This window comes from Anomaloglossus baeobatrachus, assembly GCF_048569485.1.
Source record: "Anomaloglossus baeobatrachus isolate aAnoBae1 chromosome 5 unlocalized genomic scaffold, aAnoBae1.hap1 SUPER_5_unloc_24, whole genome shotgun sequence".
Classification (NCBI taxonomy): Eukaryota; Metazoa; Chordata; class Amphibia; order Anura; family Aromobatidae; genus Anomaloglossus; species Anomaloglossus baeobatrachus.
The window spans coordinates 645,890-660,739 of NW_027441800.1; the positions used below are offsets into that span (position 1 = coordinate 645,890).

Consider the following 14,850-nt stretch of genomic DNA (forward strand, 5'->3'; position numbering starts at 1 on the left):
CAGATGATAGATCTTTGCTTTGAAGAGATGATGGTATATCTGGAACAGAGGCATTCACTTCAGTTAAATTTTGTGTGATATCAAGGTTATCTGTTTTAAAAATCGAAGATGTCAGTTGTGCCTCAAATCTCCTGGTACAGTCCTCTGCCAAGAATAAAAATTATTTTCAATAATATATATAAACTAGCTGTAGTACCCGCGGTTGCCCAGGAAAGTTTCTCTGTGTCTGCGTGTGTCTTTCTCTATGTCTGTGTGTGTCTCTGTATGTCTGTTTCTATGTGTGTGTGTCTGAGTGTGTCTCTCTGTCTCTGGGCGTGTGTCTCTATCAGTCTCTGGGTGTGTCTCTGTGTGTGTGTGTCTGTGGGTGTGTCTCGGTGTCTGTGGGTGTGTCTCGGTGTCTGTGGGTGTGTCTCGGTGTCTGTGGGTGTGTCTCGGTGTCTGTGGGTGTGTCTCGGTCTGTCTCTGTATCTCTGTGTGTCTCTGTATCTCTGTCTCTCTGTCTGTCTGTCTCTGTGTGTGAGTCTTTGTGTCTCTGTCTGTTTTTGTCTCTGGCTCTGTGTGTCTCTGTCTCTCTCTCTCTCTCTGTGTCTCTGTATCAGTCTCTGTGTCTCTGTATCAGTCTCTATGTGTCTGTGTCTCAGTTTCTGTGTGTCTCTGTCTGTCTCTGTGTTTGTGTGTCTCTGTGTATGTGTCTGTGCGTGTCTCTGCCAATATCATATTACCTCACACATAAGCTGCTTATACTAATCATTATCTCACACAAACTCTTATACTAAGAATGTCCTTTGTTGCCTATAGCAACCAATCACAGCTCCTATTAATGACCTGCAGCTCTGAGCTCCATTGACTTTAATGTAAGAAGGGTTTGTTTGGCCAATAACTGTAAAGCGTGGTGTTAAATTTTCCTCTCAAAATTTAGTCTATGACGTTCCCTGAATCAAATTAGGTGGCTGTGCAAAATTTTGTGATTGTAAATGCAACGGTGCGGATTCCTTTAGCGGACATACACACAAACATACACTAGGCTTTATATATTAAAGATATAATTTATAAAATAGCTTGTAACGCTGTAACCAGCATCTTCGCACTGTCCAGCACCCTTTCCTTGGTGCAGGCTATCCCTGGAGTGAGTTTAGTTCATGCTCATATATTCTTAAAGGGCCAGCGTGCAGCTAACCCGTAAGTTCCTCACAACCTATGGCTGAGAGGCAATAGGTATTTAAGTAATCCTCCCCCTATGGGAGGTGCCTGGGCAACGTGGTCAATCCTTAGAGACGCGTTGCTAGTTGTCAGTTACCATGCCACTTGCTGAGTCTTATGCTGTGTATGTTAACACGTGTCTGTTTTCTAGTATCCACTGTACATGCTGTATCTATCTATACCAGCTGTGCCTGCCATATCCGCTACACCTGCTTACACCAGCCGTCCTGTCTGCACCCAACCACATCAGTGACTCTCCGTCTCCAATCACCGATCCCTGCGGTCAGCTATCACAGTGCAAAGACTCCCTGGCATATCATCTGGCAGCTACCTCCCAGCACAAGCCTATCCTCACCATCAGAGGCTGAACATGGGAACACATAGTGAACATGGTAAATAAAAAACAAAGTGTAATTGCACTTTTTTGCAATTTCACTGAACTTGGGATTTTTTTCCCATTTTTCAGTACATTATATGATAAAATGAATAGTACCATTTAAAAGTACAACTCATCCCGCAAAAAATATAATCCCTGATATGCCTATGTTGACTGAAAAATAAAAAAGTTATGCTTCTTGGAAGAAAAGGAGGGAAAAAGGAAAAATATGTGAAGATGGCGTGAAGAGGTTAAATTTTGGAAATCATGTGGGTGGGCTGCCCGGCCTCTATGTACCCACTGTGGGATAATCCTAACCCCCTACATATGTTACAGTTACCCTGTGCCCAAGTTTCGATAAAAACGCCCCTATCAGCACATTCATCAGAAGGGAGAGAAGGAAGATCCATCAATAAGATGCTGAGATTCTAGGAAGATGGAGTCATTGCTCTCAGTGGAGAAACAATAAGAATCTTGTAGTTATGATACTTATTAATGGAGAACAAAATTAATATAAATGCTGTTACAAAGCAAGCTTTTCAGACTACTGAGGTCTCTTCATCAACTACAAGATTATTATTTTGTTTCTCCCACTGAGAGCAATCAATCTTTATTCACCTGGAGAATACGGCACCAAACTAACAATCTAGGACGTCACCAGCATCATTACCCTCCGCTTTCTCTTAGGGGTCCACCATACAGATTAGATTTTTCTTGCCATGATTTTCTAATGTGACGCCCTGGACTAGCCAGGTAGTCACAGGTAGACCCCCGCATTACACCTGTCCCCCAATAAGGTAATACCAGCCAAACCATAAACCCTAGTCACCTCCCGCAGAGCTTTATGGACAAACCAGGGAGGCGGAGCCAGGCGGTTGACCACGCCCACCGAGGGCCTGAGGCAGGAAAATAGAGTGAGTTCAAGTTGAGTTCAGTTGTGAGTGGAGTGAGGAGTGAAGAAGTCTGACAGGTGCCGGGGTTGGAGCCCGGGCACCTTTGGCTAGGAGGCAGATGGTGGCCTAGCCTGCAGGAGCCGGGAAGACGGCTCGGTGGAACCATGGTGGGCCGGGACAGGGTAGTGGCCCGCCGGTATCGACCCGGGGAACCGACTCGGAAACCGGAGCACAAAGGGGGTTACTCAGACCCTGAAACGAGGTCCAGAAGCCACTGGACCGAGTTAATCAACTGATTGCGGTCTGCACCTTAGGTCCTTTCCCACCCAAGTCCCGACTGAAGACAACAGCCCACCGAGGGGGATAGAAAGCCACCGCACAGGCAGAGAGATCCCACGGGCCAGCGTCTGCGGGCAAACGGGCTCCTCTGACATATACAAAGCCGGGGAGCGGACTCCCGTTGCTGAAGCACAGGCAGTCTACACATACACTACATGGTGCAGGAGAAAGGCAAAGACCACCAAACCGGATGGGGGACCAGACGCAGCTGGCTGCGGGCACCGACCACCATCAACTTTGTTCATCAGAGACTTGTGTGTGTCAATACCAGTGAGTATAACAGTGCCATCCGGCCGCGCACCGCCCTGCACCGCCCAGCTACTCTCCCCCAACGGGTCCCGGGGCCATCATCCCTGTCCACGGAGGGGTTAACATCTTGCTGCATAACCATCTCCCCCGGGTGCCCCGTAACTGCAGTGGTGGTGTCCACCTTCACCACAACCCGTGGGTGGCGTCACGAACTTAAACACGGCTCCGGCCGTGCACCTACCTACCTCCCCCCTAAGTAGCGCCAGCACACTTTCAGAGCGAAGTGACCCCCGGGTCCGGAGGCGCTTGAGCCACCCACCAACGAGCCCGGATCCGAGCGGCTCGGCTGCAGCCGAGCGCGGGGCGGTACACTAATTTCAGGGGATAGGGTGGATTCTACCTGTAAGATCTGGCTGATACAAGTCTCACTCCAACAGAAGGTCGTCCAATGCTCAAAATAATGGGGGCAGTTTTGGGTGGAGGAACATGTGGTGGTCTAGCAGCAGAATGGTGACCATTTGATATGGCCGGACTACAACCCTGAAAAAGCAGCCACAGCCGGTGACTGAGAAGAATCTGTGACTTCTCTGCATTTAGTGGTCACTACTCACCTGGGCGGTTATCTGTAGGAATCTCCTCTTTACTCCGCTCATCACCCCTCACATATGTCTCTGTAGTATTAATATGGGGCAGATCTTCACCCTGAAACAAATATTGTAAAAAAGTCACAGACAGATGGAGAAGTCCCATCTATGATAAGCTCTAATCCTGCCACCTCCACCGCTCTCATTACACAAGTATCTATATATATAATTGCCTTATTCTGTCTGTCTTGCTCCAAAATGACATCATTACAGTGACAACCGGCGCATTGGCCGCTCGCCTCAGCTCCCCACACACATTGGCCGCTCGGCTAAGCCCTGCCCCCCGCACACATTGGCCGCTTGCCTCAGCCCCGCCCTCAGCACACATTGGCCGCTTGCCTCAGCCCCGCCCCCCACATACATTGGCCGCTCGCCTCAGCCCAGGGGTGGGATTCAGCTGGTTCTGTCTGGTTCGGGCAAACCGGTTGTTAAAATAACAACCGGTGCGCCGAACCGGCAACAATCAGCGTCGGCGATCCAGTTCCCTGTATTCATTTGTATCGGCGTCTTTAAGATGCCGATACAAATGAATCCCCGTACCTCCGTGCAAGCCACACTTCCAGGTTCAGTGGAGCCAGTTTTCTCTCTGACCCAGCATCTGGCGGCGTGATGACACTGCAGAGGTCACGGGAGCATGGTGAGATTACCTCAAAATATTGCCGCCTGTCAGTGTGCAGAGTGCCGCGGAGGAAGACGGAGAAGAGGCTGCCGGCACTTGGAGCGGGTAAGCGCTCTGTGAGCCGAAGATGCGACTATGCAGGGCAGGAGGAGGCCCCATGGACCCTGCAGGCCAGGAGGAGGCCCCATGGACCCTGCAGGCCAGGAGGAGGCCACATGGACCCTGCAGGCCAGGAGGAGGCCACATGGACCCTGCAGGCCAGGAGGAGGCCACATGGACCCTGCAGGCCAGGAGGAGGCCACATGGACCCTGCAGGCCAGGAGGAGGCCACATGGACCCTGCAGGCCAGGAGGAGGCCACATGGACCCTGCAGGCCAGGAGGAGGCCACATGGACCCTGCAGGCCAGGAGGAGGCCACATGGACCCTGCAGGCCAGGAGGAGGCCACTTGGACCCTGCAGGCCAGGAAGAGGCCACATGGACCCTGCAGGACAGGAAGAGGCCACATGGACCCTGCAGGCCAGGAGGAGGCCACATGGACCCTGCAGGCCAGGAAGAGGCCACATGGACCCTGCAGGCCAGGAAGAGGCCACATGGACCCTGCAGGACAGGAAGAGGCCACATGGACCCTGCAGGACAGGAAGAGGCCACATGGACCCTGCAGGCCAGGAGGAGGCCACATGGAGCCTGCAGGCTAGGAGGAGGCCACATGGACGCTGCAGGGGAGAGGAGGCCACATGGACGCTGCAGGGGAGAGGAGGCCACATGGACCCTGCAGGCCAGGAAGAGGCCACATGGACCCTGCAGGACAGGAAGAGGCCACATGGACCCTGCAGGCCAGGAGGAGGCCACATGGACCCTGCAGGCTAGGAGGAGGCCACATGGACGCTGCAGGGGAGAGGAGGCCACATTGACGCTGCAGGGGAGAGGAGGCCACATGGACGCTGCAGGGGAGAGGAGGCCACATGGACGCTGCAGGGGAGAGGAGGCCACATGGACGCTGCAGGGGAGAGGAGGCCACATGGACGCTGCAGGGGAGAGGAGGCCACATGGACGCTGCAGGGGAGAGGATGCCACATGGAGCTGTGGCGCCCCTGACCTGGTCAGGCACCACTGAGTACTGCACCCATGCTGGGGACAGTACAAAACAGGTAATCCAGAAGGCTGACCGAGGTGTGACTACACAGGCGCATAGTGATCAGGTCTCACACATTTACCTTTGGGAGGACCCCTGGGGATCCCAGGAGGGGGCGAAGCCTCCATCTCCACTCAAGGGGTGTGGTAGAGAGCCTGGTTGCTAGGTGACGTAGGCAAGAACAGGAGAGGAGGGAAGAGTGAGCCGAAGCAGTTTTAGTGTGCAGCTCAGGGAGAGCAGACGTGAGGAGCAGACCCTGGAGCTGTTGCAGTATAACAGCGTCCGCGCAGTGACTACCGACGGGGGAGAACGGTCACCTGGTAGTGCTGCCCGAAATCCACATACAGCTAAAGAGAGAGCAACGGAGTGGAAAGTAAGGAGACTGTCAGGGAGATACCAGGCCCAAACGGGTAGCAGGTCCCAGTGCAGGGATAGATCCACTTGTCCTTTGCCAAACCTGCATGAGGGGGCACTTTACACCCCCAAGACAACACCACAGAGTCCGCAGCCACGTAGCAAAGTGAGGGCCCATAGCTCACAGGAGGCAAGCAGCCGGAGTGACCTGGTCCAGGCTACAAGCAAACGGGCCAAAAAGAAGGGGAGAGAGGCACCAGCAACTTCCCTGGGCGACCCCAGCAGGGCTTCAAGCAGGGGTTACCCCAAAACGCAAAGGGCTAAGGAAGGCGAGTCGGTAGCCACCCTCATCAGTCAGCCTGAAGGACACCTGGTTCCAGCCTGGTTCATCCCAGCTACGCCCGGGTTACTCACCCTGCCACCATCAGTGAGTAAAACCCCTGAAAGACATCCTGCTTGTGCGTGTGAGTCATTCTGCGACTTGTAGTTCCACACACCTACACGGGGCCCTGGGGCATGCCTCACTCTCAGGAGGCTATTACAACTGACTGCACTCACTATCAGCCCCAGGCACCCTTAATCTGCAGTGGCGGTCTCCACTGACCGCAATTCTGAGAGTGGCGTCACGACAATCAAAATAGAAGATTTCCTACCTGTGACAAGATCCAGCCGCGTGGAGTCCCTGAAGGTAATGCACAGCTGCACCGACACCGAACCTCGGGGCCCCACAAATCTGGCGTCACGAACAGGATAAGGACTAGACCTGTTCAGACAGGTGACCATGTGCCTGGGCGGTCCGCTTGGAAAATTGGAAGCGCCGCCATATTGCCACCATGAAAAGCGCGCTGAAAAACAACAGCAGCCCGCGCTGGGAGAAGTTACCGCCCACGAAGAGGTGTGGCTACCCAGAGATCCCCTGAAGAGTCCTGGTCTCGCAAGTGATGGGAGCGGAGGCGTTCAGAGACGTCGGGAAAGAAAGGGAGCCAGAAGCCTGCTGCTGGACAAGGCAGAGCAGAAACTGATAAGCCTGCTGTTGGGTGAAGAGTTCCAGGCAGTGAAGGAACTGGCACTGAGGCTGCAAGGTAGAGTCGGAGGCCTGCTGCTGAGAAAAGATCTGCAGAGCAGCGACGACGCGGCGAAGATGGCGTCTGAAGATAGGAGCCCAGAGCCGGGTTCCGCTGCCTGGTGGTCCTGGGAGCTTGCCCAGTTCAGTAACCGACTGGAAGCGAGGATCGTGCAGCAGATCCGAGAGGGACGTGTGGAGCTGAAGGAAATCGCTGAGGCAGTTGAGGCCTATGAGAGGGGAACCGCACGACGAGTGCCAGACCGAGCGGCGACGACTCAGACCCCGATGATGCTACCGATGGGTGAGTCCTGTGTTGCCCCTGCCAGTGCGAGTGCCCCGACCCCTGCTGCCATGCCCGCGGTCCCTGGAGAGATGCCCGGCGCGGCAACGCTGAATCAGGCCGCAGAAGCGCCCAGCCCGGCCCGCACAGATCTCATCGCAGCTGCGACGCCAATCCAGGCCGCCGCAGCGACGCCCAGCCCGGCCCGCCAAGCCCAGGCTGCCGCAGCGATGCCCTGCCCGGCCCGCCCAGATCCGGTCCCTGCAGCGACTCCAACCCAGGCCGTAGCCACGCCAGGCTCGGCCCGCCAAGTCCAGGCCGCCGCAGCGACGCCCAGCCCGGCCTGCACAGATCCCATCGCAACTGCGACGCCAATCCAGGCCGCAGAAGCGCCCAGCCCGGCCCGCACAGATCCCATCGCAGCTGCGACGCCAATCCAGGCCGCCGCAGCGATGCCCTGCCCGGCCCGCAAAGATCCGGCTGCCACCGCGACCCTCCTCCACGCCGCAGGTGTGACGCTGACCCAGGCCGCCGCCATGCTAGGCCCGGCCCGCCAAGACCCCACCGCAGCAGCGACGCTCGTCCGCGCCGCAAGTGAGGTGCTGAACCAGGCCGCAGCCACGCCAGGTGCGGCCCGCCAAGCCCAGATCGCTGCAGCGACGTCCAGCCCGGCCCGCCAAGAACCGGCCGCAACAGCGACGCTGACCCAGGTCGCTGCGGCAACGCCCAGCTCGGCCCGCCAAGACAAGACTGTAGAATTATTTACCCCGGCCTGCCAGGCCAGAGCAGACACCGCTCCCCAGCCCAAGGAAGTCCCTGCTAGGAAGTCCCTGCTGGGGGAGGACCCCGAATACTGGAAGCTGAAGGCTGATCTAGAGGCCCACTTCCCAAAGGAGATGGTGGACCGGTATCTGCTCCCTCCGCATACTCACAGGAAGACTCCTGCAACATTCATGCCAAAGAGTCCCCCGCCCTGGCCTGCTGATGAAAATCCATCCCTAGCGCTGCCACAAGAGGAGTGCCCAGAAGAACTAAGGGGGAGGGGAGGCCAGGAAGCTGAGAAGCTGACTCCAGAGCCATCAGCAGTGGATGCAGCACCAGTCCAAGAGCCAGAGATGCTGCCGTACTCCCGCTGGGATGAAGAGGAACCGACATCCTCCGCTGAGGAAGATCTGTCCAGATACATCACCTGGGAGCCTGCAAGCGGTGAGATAGCAGCCAGGCCGGACCCAGCCCGCAGGACACGGCGCCGCAGCAGGACAAGGGATCCACCTGCACAGCAGTCTCCCGAGGAGAAGGACGAGGTCACGGCCAGAGACTTAGAGGAAAAGCGGACCTTGAGAAGGGCCAAATCGCAGGTCAGAGGCCCACTTTGTCGAGGAGTTGTAGAAGACTTCAATCTAAGGTCTGGATATGGCTTTATAGTAGCACCTGGTGTAAAGGAGGGCATTTTTGTGAACAGAAGGGATGTAAGAGCACATTTACCTAGAGGACATCCAGGAAGAAACCTACAGATAGGAGACTCGGTAGAATTCACAAAGCACCAAGGAGAACGTGGATGGTACGCACTAGATGTTACACCATGTCCCAGAAATCCCTACAGAAAAGACAAAGAACCCATTGATGAGACCACTACAGATGATGACAGAGATGGAGAAAGCAACAGGTGCCGCAGCCCTACAGGCCCAAGCCCTGGTGAGAAGGAAGAAGGAGCAAAGTTCATGTAAAGTAAAGTAAAGTACAGAAGTTACAAGTTTTGACAAGTTTTGCAACGTTTACATGTTCAAGAAATGTGCCCACATGAACTAATGTGAGAAACCTCTTTTTGCACTTTGAAAATTGAACCTTAAGGCTATGAACTGGCTATAGCCACAAACTCTCGCAGTGTAAATAGTTACCCCAGAGGTACCACCACCAGAGCCAGCCTGTTTAGGGGCCTGGCTCGCCTGCAACCAGAGAGCACGCCTGTTTATGGGGCCTGGCTCTCCACCACAAAGAGGGTACCTGGTCAGCACCAACTGTGGAGGCCGCCTCTGCATCCTGCCAGAAGAGGCTGAAGGCGCGGCTCCACCAGGCCAGGTATACCCTGAAACCACCAGACCATGAAAGCCGCCTCTACATCCTGCCAGAAGTGGCTGAAGGCGCGGCCAACGGGAGAGGCAGATGGGAAGAAAGGTCTGGGGAAGCTGATGGCCCAGACCTGGTTACCAAAAGAAACCGGTGACCTGCCGCCTGAGAGGGTTTAGGGTGGGTTAACGGACTTGTGGGTGGAGGGTGGTGATGTATGGTACCTGATGGTTTTAAAATGTTTTATGTTTTACTGTTTTACGCATTTTAAAATGTTGTCTTGCAGCCCGAGGACGTGCTGGTGATAACTAAGGGGGAATGTGGCGCCCCTGACCTGGTCAGGCACCACTGAGTACTGCACCCATGCTGGGGACAGTACAAAACAGGTAATCCAGAAGGCTGACCGAGGTGTGACTACACAGGCGCATAGTGATCAGGTCTCACACATTTACCTTTGGGAGGACCCCTGGGGATCCCAGGAGGGGGCGAAGCCTCCATCTCCACTCAAGGGGTGTGGTAGAGAGCCTGGTTGCTAGGTGACGTAGGCAAGAACAGGAGAGGAGGGAAGAGTGAGCCGAAGCAGTTTTAGTGTGCAGCTCAGGGAGAGCAGACGTGAGGAGCAGACCCTGGAGCTGTTGCAGTATAACAGCGTCCGCGCAGTGACTACCGACGGGGGAGAACGGTCACCTGGTAGTGCTGCCCGAAATCCACATACAGCTAAAGAGAGAGCAACGGAGTGGAAAGTAAGGAGACTGTCAGGGAGATACCAGGCCCAAACGGGTAGCAGGTCCCAGTGCAGGGATAGATCCACTTGTCCTTTGCCAAACCTGCATGAGGGGGCACTTTACACCCCCAAGACAACACCACAGAGTCCGCAGCCACGTAGCAAAGTGAGGGCCCATAGCTCACAGGAGGCAAGCAGCCGGAGTGACCTGGTCCAGGCTACAAGCAAACGGGCCAAAAAGAAGGGGAGAGAGGCACCAGCAACTTCCCTGGGCGACCCCAGCAGGGCTTCAAGCAGGGGTTACCCCAAAACGCAAAGGGCTAAGGAAGGCGAGTCGGTAGCCACCCTCATCAGTCAGCCTGAAGGACACCTGGTTCCAGCCTGGTTCATCCCAGCTACGCCCGGGTTACTCACCCTGCCACCATCAGTGAGTAAAACCCCTGAAAGACATCCTGCTTGTGCGTGTGAGTCATTCTGCGACTTGTAGTTCCACACACCTACACGGGGCCCTGGGGCATGCCTCACTCTCAGGAGGCTATTACAACTGACTGCACTCACTATCAGCCCCAGGCACCCTTAATCTGCAGTGGCGGTCTCCACTGACCGCAATTCTGAGAGTGGCGTCACGACAATCAAAATAGAAGATTTCCTACCTGTGACAAGATCCAGCCGCGTGGAGTCCCTGAAGGTAATGCACAGCTGCACCGACACCGAACCTCGGGGCCCCACAGAGCCCCCCCCGAATACATTGGCCACTCGGCTCAGCCCCCCGCACACATTGGTCGCTCGGCTCAGCCCCCCACATACATTGGGCACCTATACACCTCCCCCCAGGACTACTCCACCTATTATAATCCTCTCTCCCAGAACTCCTCCTCCTATTATACTCCTCTCCCCCCAGGTCTACTCCTCCTATTATACTCCTCTCCCCCCAGGACTACTCCTCCTATTATACTCCTCTCTCCCCTGGACTACTCCTCCTATTATACTCCTCTCCCCTCACCTCCAGGACTCCTCCTCCTATTATACTCCTCTCACCCAGGACTACTACTCCTATTATACTCCTCTCCCCTCACCTCCAGGACTCCTCCTCCTATTATACTCCTCTCACCCAGGACTACTCCTCCTATTATACTCCTCTCCCCTCACCTCCAGGACTACTACTCCTCCTATTATACTCCTCTCCCCCCAGGACTACTCCTCCTATCATACTCCTCTACCCCCAGAACTACTCCTCCTATTATACTCCTCACCTCCAGGACTACTCCTCCTGTATTATACTCCTCTCCCCTCACCTCCAGGACTACTCCTCCTGTATTATACTCCTCTCCCCTCACCTCCAGGACTACTCCTCCTATTATCCTCCTCTCCCCCCAGGACTACTCCTATTATACTCCTCCTATTATACTCCTCCTATTATACTCCTCCTATTATACTCCTCTATGAGGGGTGCGTAGCATGGGGGATGGAGCACGATGGGGGGTGCGCAGCATGGGGGATGGAGCACGATGGGGGTGCACACCTACCCCAAAACACACACACCGCCACACACGCACTGCACAACACACCACACCCACACACACAGACAACGCCGCACATACACAACATCCAACACATAAAACACCACGCACACATAAACACCGCGACACACAAAGACAAATATACACACACACTGCGCAACACATACACAATGCACAAAACATACCTCACCCCAAAACACACACATGCACCCCACAAACACCCACACACAAACCGCCCAACACACACAGCACCACTTTCACAACGCTGCAGACACACAGCGCTCCACAAACAACGCAACACACAAACACCGCTCTCACACCCCCCCACACCCAGGCAACACCCAGAACATTTACAGCGCCCTACATAAACACTTGGCAACTACACACAACATCTATATATATAACAAAAATCATATATTAACTACACAATAAATTCTAGAATACCCGATGCGTTAGAATCGGGCCACCATCTAGTAACACATATAATACTGGAGGATAAAACAAGACTGAGCACAAGACCTTCACAGCCGTCTACACATCATAGAGAGATTTCATGGCTCCTTCTCTCCATCTACCTGATGATCCTGAGGAACATCGGGATCTTCTTGTTTACAGTCCTGTGGGAGAAGAGGACGGGGACATCTCTCTGGTGTTGTCCTCTTACTGTATAGAACTGGAGGAGACACATACAGGGACTGAATTCATTCCTTACATACAGATAATTATAGGCCGTTTGTATTTAGTCCTGTCTATTACCTGGTGATGTGAGGGACCGGGGAACCTCCATCATGACGTCCTTGTACAGATCTTTGTGTACTTCTAAATACTCCCACTCCTCCATGGAGAAATAGACGGTGACGTCCTGACACCTTATAGGAACCTGACACATACAATGATACCGTCACCCCCCGATCCCTTCATAGCGTTACTGTATAATGTCCCAGCATTCCCAGCAGTGTCACCTCTCCAGTCAGCAGCTCAATCATCTTGTAGGTGAATTCTAGGATCTTCTGGTCATTGATGTCCTCATGTATCGGGGGGTGAGGTGGAGGCCCCGTGATTGGGCTCAGGGGTCTTCTCCATCCCTCAGACACAGGGGCCTGACAGGGCTCAGTAGAGGTCTTCTTCACTACTGTGTAATCCTGGTTATGGAGAGACACAGTAATAAATCTCACTCCAGACATTTCCAGAGTCCTCACCTCTCCAGTTCTGTCCATCTGTTATTCCCATAGATAAGAATGATGTAATGTGACGTCATCAGAATCTCTCACCTCTCCAGTAAGCCGGAAGAGGATCTCTAGGGTGAGGTGTAATATCCTCTCCGCCATCTTGTCCCTGTCCATATCCATCCTTCACGGGGCAATCAGGAGAATTCTCTTATATATAAGATCTCCACTGAGAGGATCCGATATTGTAGGGACCTGAATGGGGAGAAGATGACGATGTAACATCATAAAGAATCCGCTGTAATAATACAATTACTGGAGATAATAAGGGGAAACATAATGAGAACATTCTGGGGGAACATTATACTATGTGGGGGCAGAAAGGGTCCGAAGGCAGAAAGGGGCCGAGGACCGAGGGCAGAAAGGGTCCAAGGACAGAAGGCAGAAAGGGTCTGAGAACAGAAGGCAGAAAGGGTCTGAGAACAGAAGGCAGAAAGGGACCGAGGGAAGAAAGGGGCCAAGGACTGAGGGCAGAAAGAAGCCGAGGACTGAGGGTAGAAAGGGGCCAAGGACTGAGGGCAGAAAGATGCCGAGGACTGAGGGCAGAAAGGGGCTGAGGGCAGAAAGGGGCCGAGGACTGAAGGCAGAAAGGGGCCGAGGACTGAGGGCAGAAAGGGGCCGAGGACTGAGGGTAGAAAGGGGCCGAGGACTGAGGGTAGAAAGGGGCCGAGGACTGAGGGCAGAAAGGGGCCGAGGACTGAGGGTAGAAAGGGGCCGAGGACTGAGGGCAGAAAGGGGCCGAGGACTGAGGGTAGAAAGGGGCCGAGGACTGAGGGCAGAAAGGGGCCGAGGACTGAGGGTAGAAAGGGGCCGAGGACTGAGGGCAGAAAGGGGCCGAGGACTGAGGGCAGACGGGTTTCCTCACTTCCGGCCTCTCATAGTTGGGGCGTCTGTATCTATCAGAGGAAAAGGAATAAAAACCTCACGATTCATAGAAATCAGCGAGAGAAAAACACCAAGAAAGTCTCAGAGCTGAAGGGGTTAATGCCGCCTGCCCCAGTAATGGGGAATCTCCACACACCTCCACCTGCAGAGCCGCACACTAGATATATAATACCCTGCACCTACCTCCACCTGCAGAGCCGCACACTAGATATATAATACCCTGCACCTACCTCCACCTGCAGAGCCGCACACTAGATATATAATACCCTGCACCTACCTCCACCTGCAGAGCCGCACACTAGATATATAATACCCTGCACCTACCTCCCCCTGCAGAGCCGCACACTAGATATATAATACCCTGCACCTACCTCCTCCTGCAGAGCCGCACACTAGATATATAATACCCTGCACCTACCTCCACCTGCAGAGCCGCACACTAGATATATAATACCCTGCACCTACCTCCACCTGCAGAGCCGCACACTAGATATATAATACCCTGCACCTACCTCCACCTGCAGAGCCGCACACTAGATATATAATACCCTGCACCTACCTCCACCTGCAGAGCCGCACACTAGATATATAATACCCTGCACCTACCTCCACCTGCAGAGCCGCACACTAGATATATAATACCCTGCACCTACCTCCACCTGCAGAGCCGCACACTAGATATATGGCTGCTCTGTGCTTACAGGACCTGTGATGATGTCACATGGAGGGGAGGAGTCAGGGGTCACATGATCAGCTCCTCAGTGTAGTCCTATTTTGGCGTGCACACACTCGATGAGGCGTGGTGCCAGTGGACGGTTATAGTAAACCATTGTTGCGTATGTATGTGACCCCTGTTGTGTATGTATGTGACCCGTTCACACTCTTATTTCAATCTTTGCTTAATTGCATTCTTTATTGATAAGTTCAGGTGAGGAGAAGATTTGTTGAGCAACTTTAAAATAAAGACGTTTGGACCTGATCGATCTTGATCACAAGTTGCTGAAAATGTGTGTATGACGTATATGGAGCAGAGCCGTATGTTTATGATGTGTATGGAACAGTGCTATGTATGTACAACGTCTACGTAGCAGAGCTGTGTATATATGATCTCTATGTAGCGGAGCCGTGGGTGCATGATGTGTATGTAGTGGATACCCTCTTTTACCCTCTTTTTACTACTTTATTAATCCCCAAAACACCTGTGCAAGTCCAACATAATCCAGACAAGGTCAGACAACGATTCCAGCTCTGCTACATGTAAAGTCACAGCGAGT

General features: G+C 53.9%; 1 protein-coding gene across 1 annotated transcript in view; it reads right to left on the minus strand.

The window, feature by feature from the left end:
* Positions 1–12,878, minus strand: part of LOC142259071 (uncharacterized) — a 35,069-nt gene extending 22,191 nt beyond the window's left edge. Inside the window, exons 1-5 of the mRNA XM_075331592.1 lie at positions 12,737–12,878; positions 12,428–12,607; positions 12,222–12,345; positions 12,041–12,138; positions 3,669–3,759 (exon numbers count right to left, since the gene is read on the minus strand). Of these exons, the coding sequence (XP_075187707.1) occupies positions 3,669–3,759; positions 12,041–12,138; positions 12,222–12,345; positions 12,428–12,607; positions 12,737–12,814 (571 nt within the window). The 5' untranslated portion in view covers positions 12,815–12,878. The remainder of the gene's footprint in view (positions 1–3,668; positions 3,760–12,040; positions 12,139–12,221; positions 12,346–12,427; positions 12,608–12,736) is intronic.
* Positions 12,879–14,850: the final 1,972 nt, after the last annotated feature.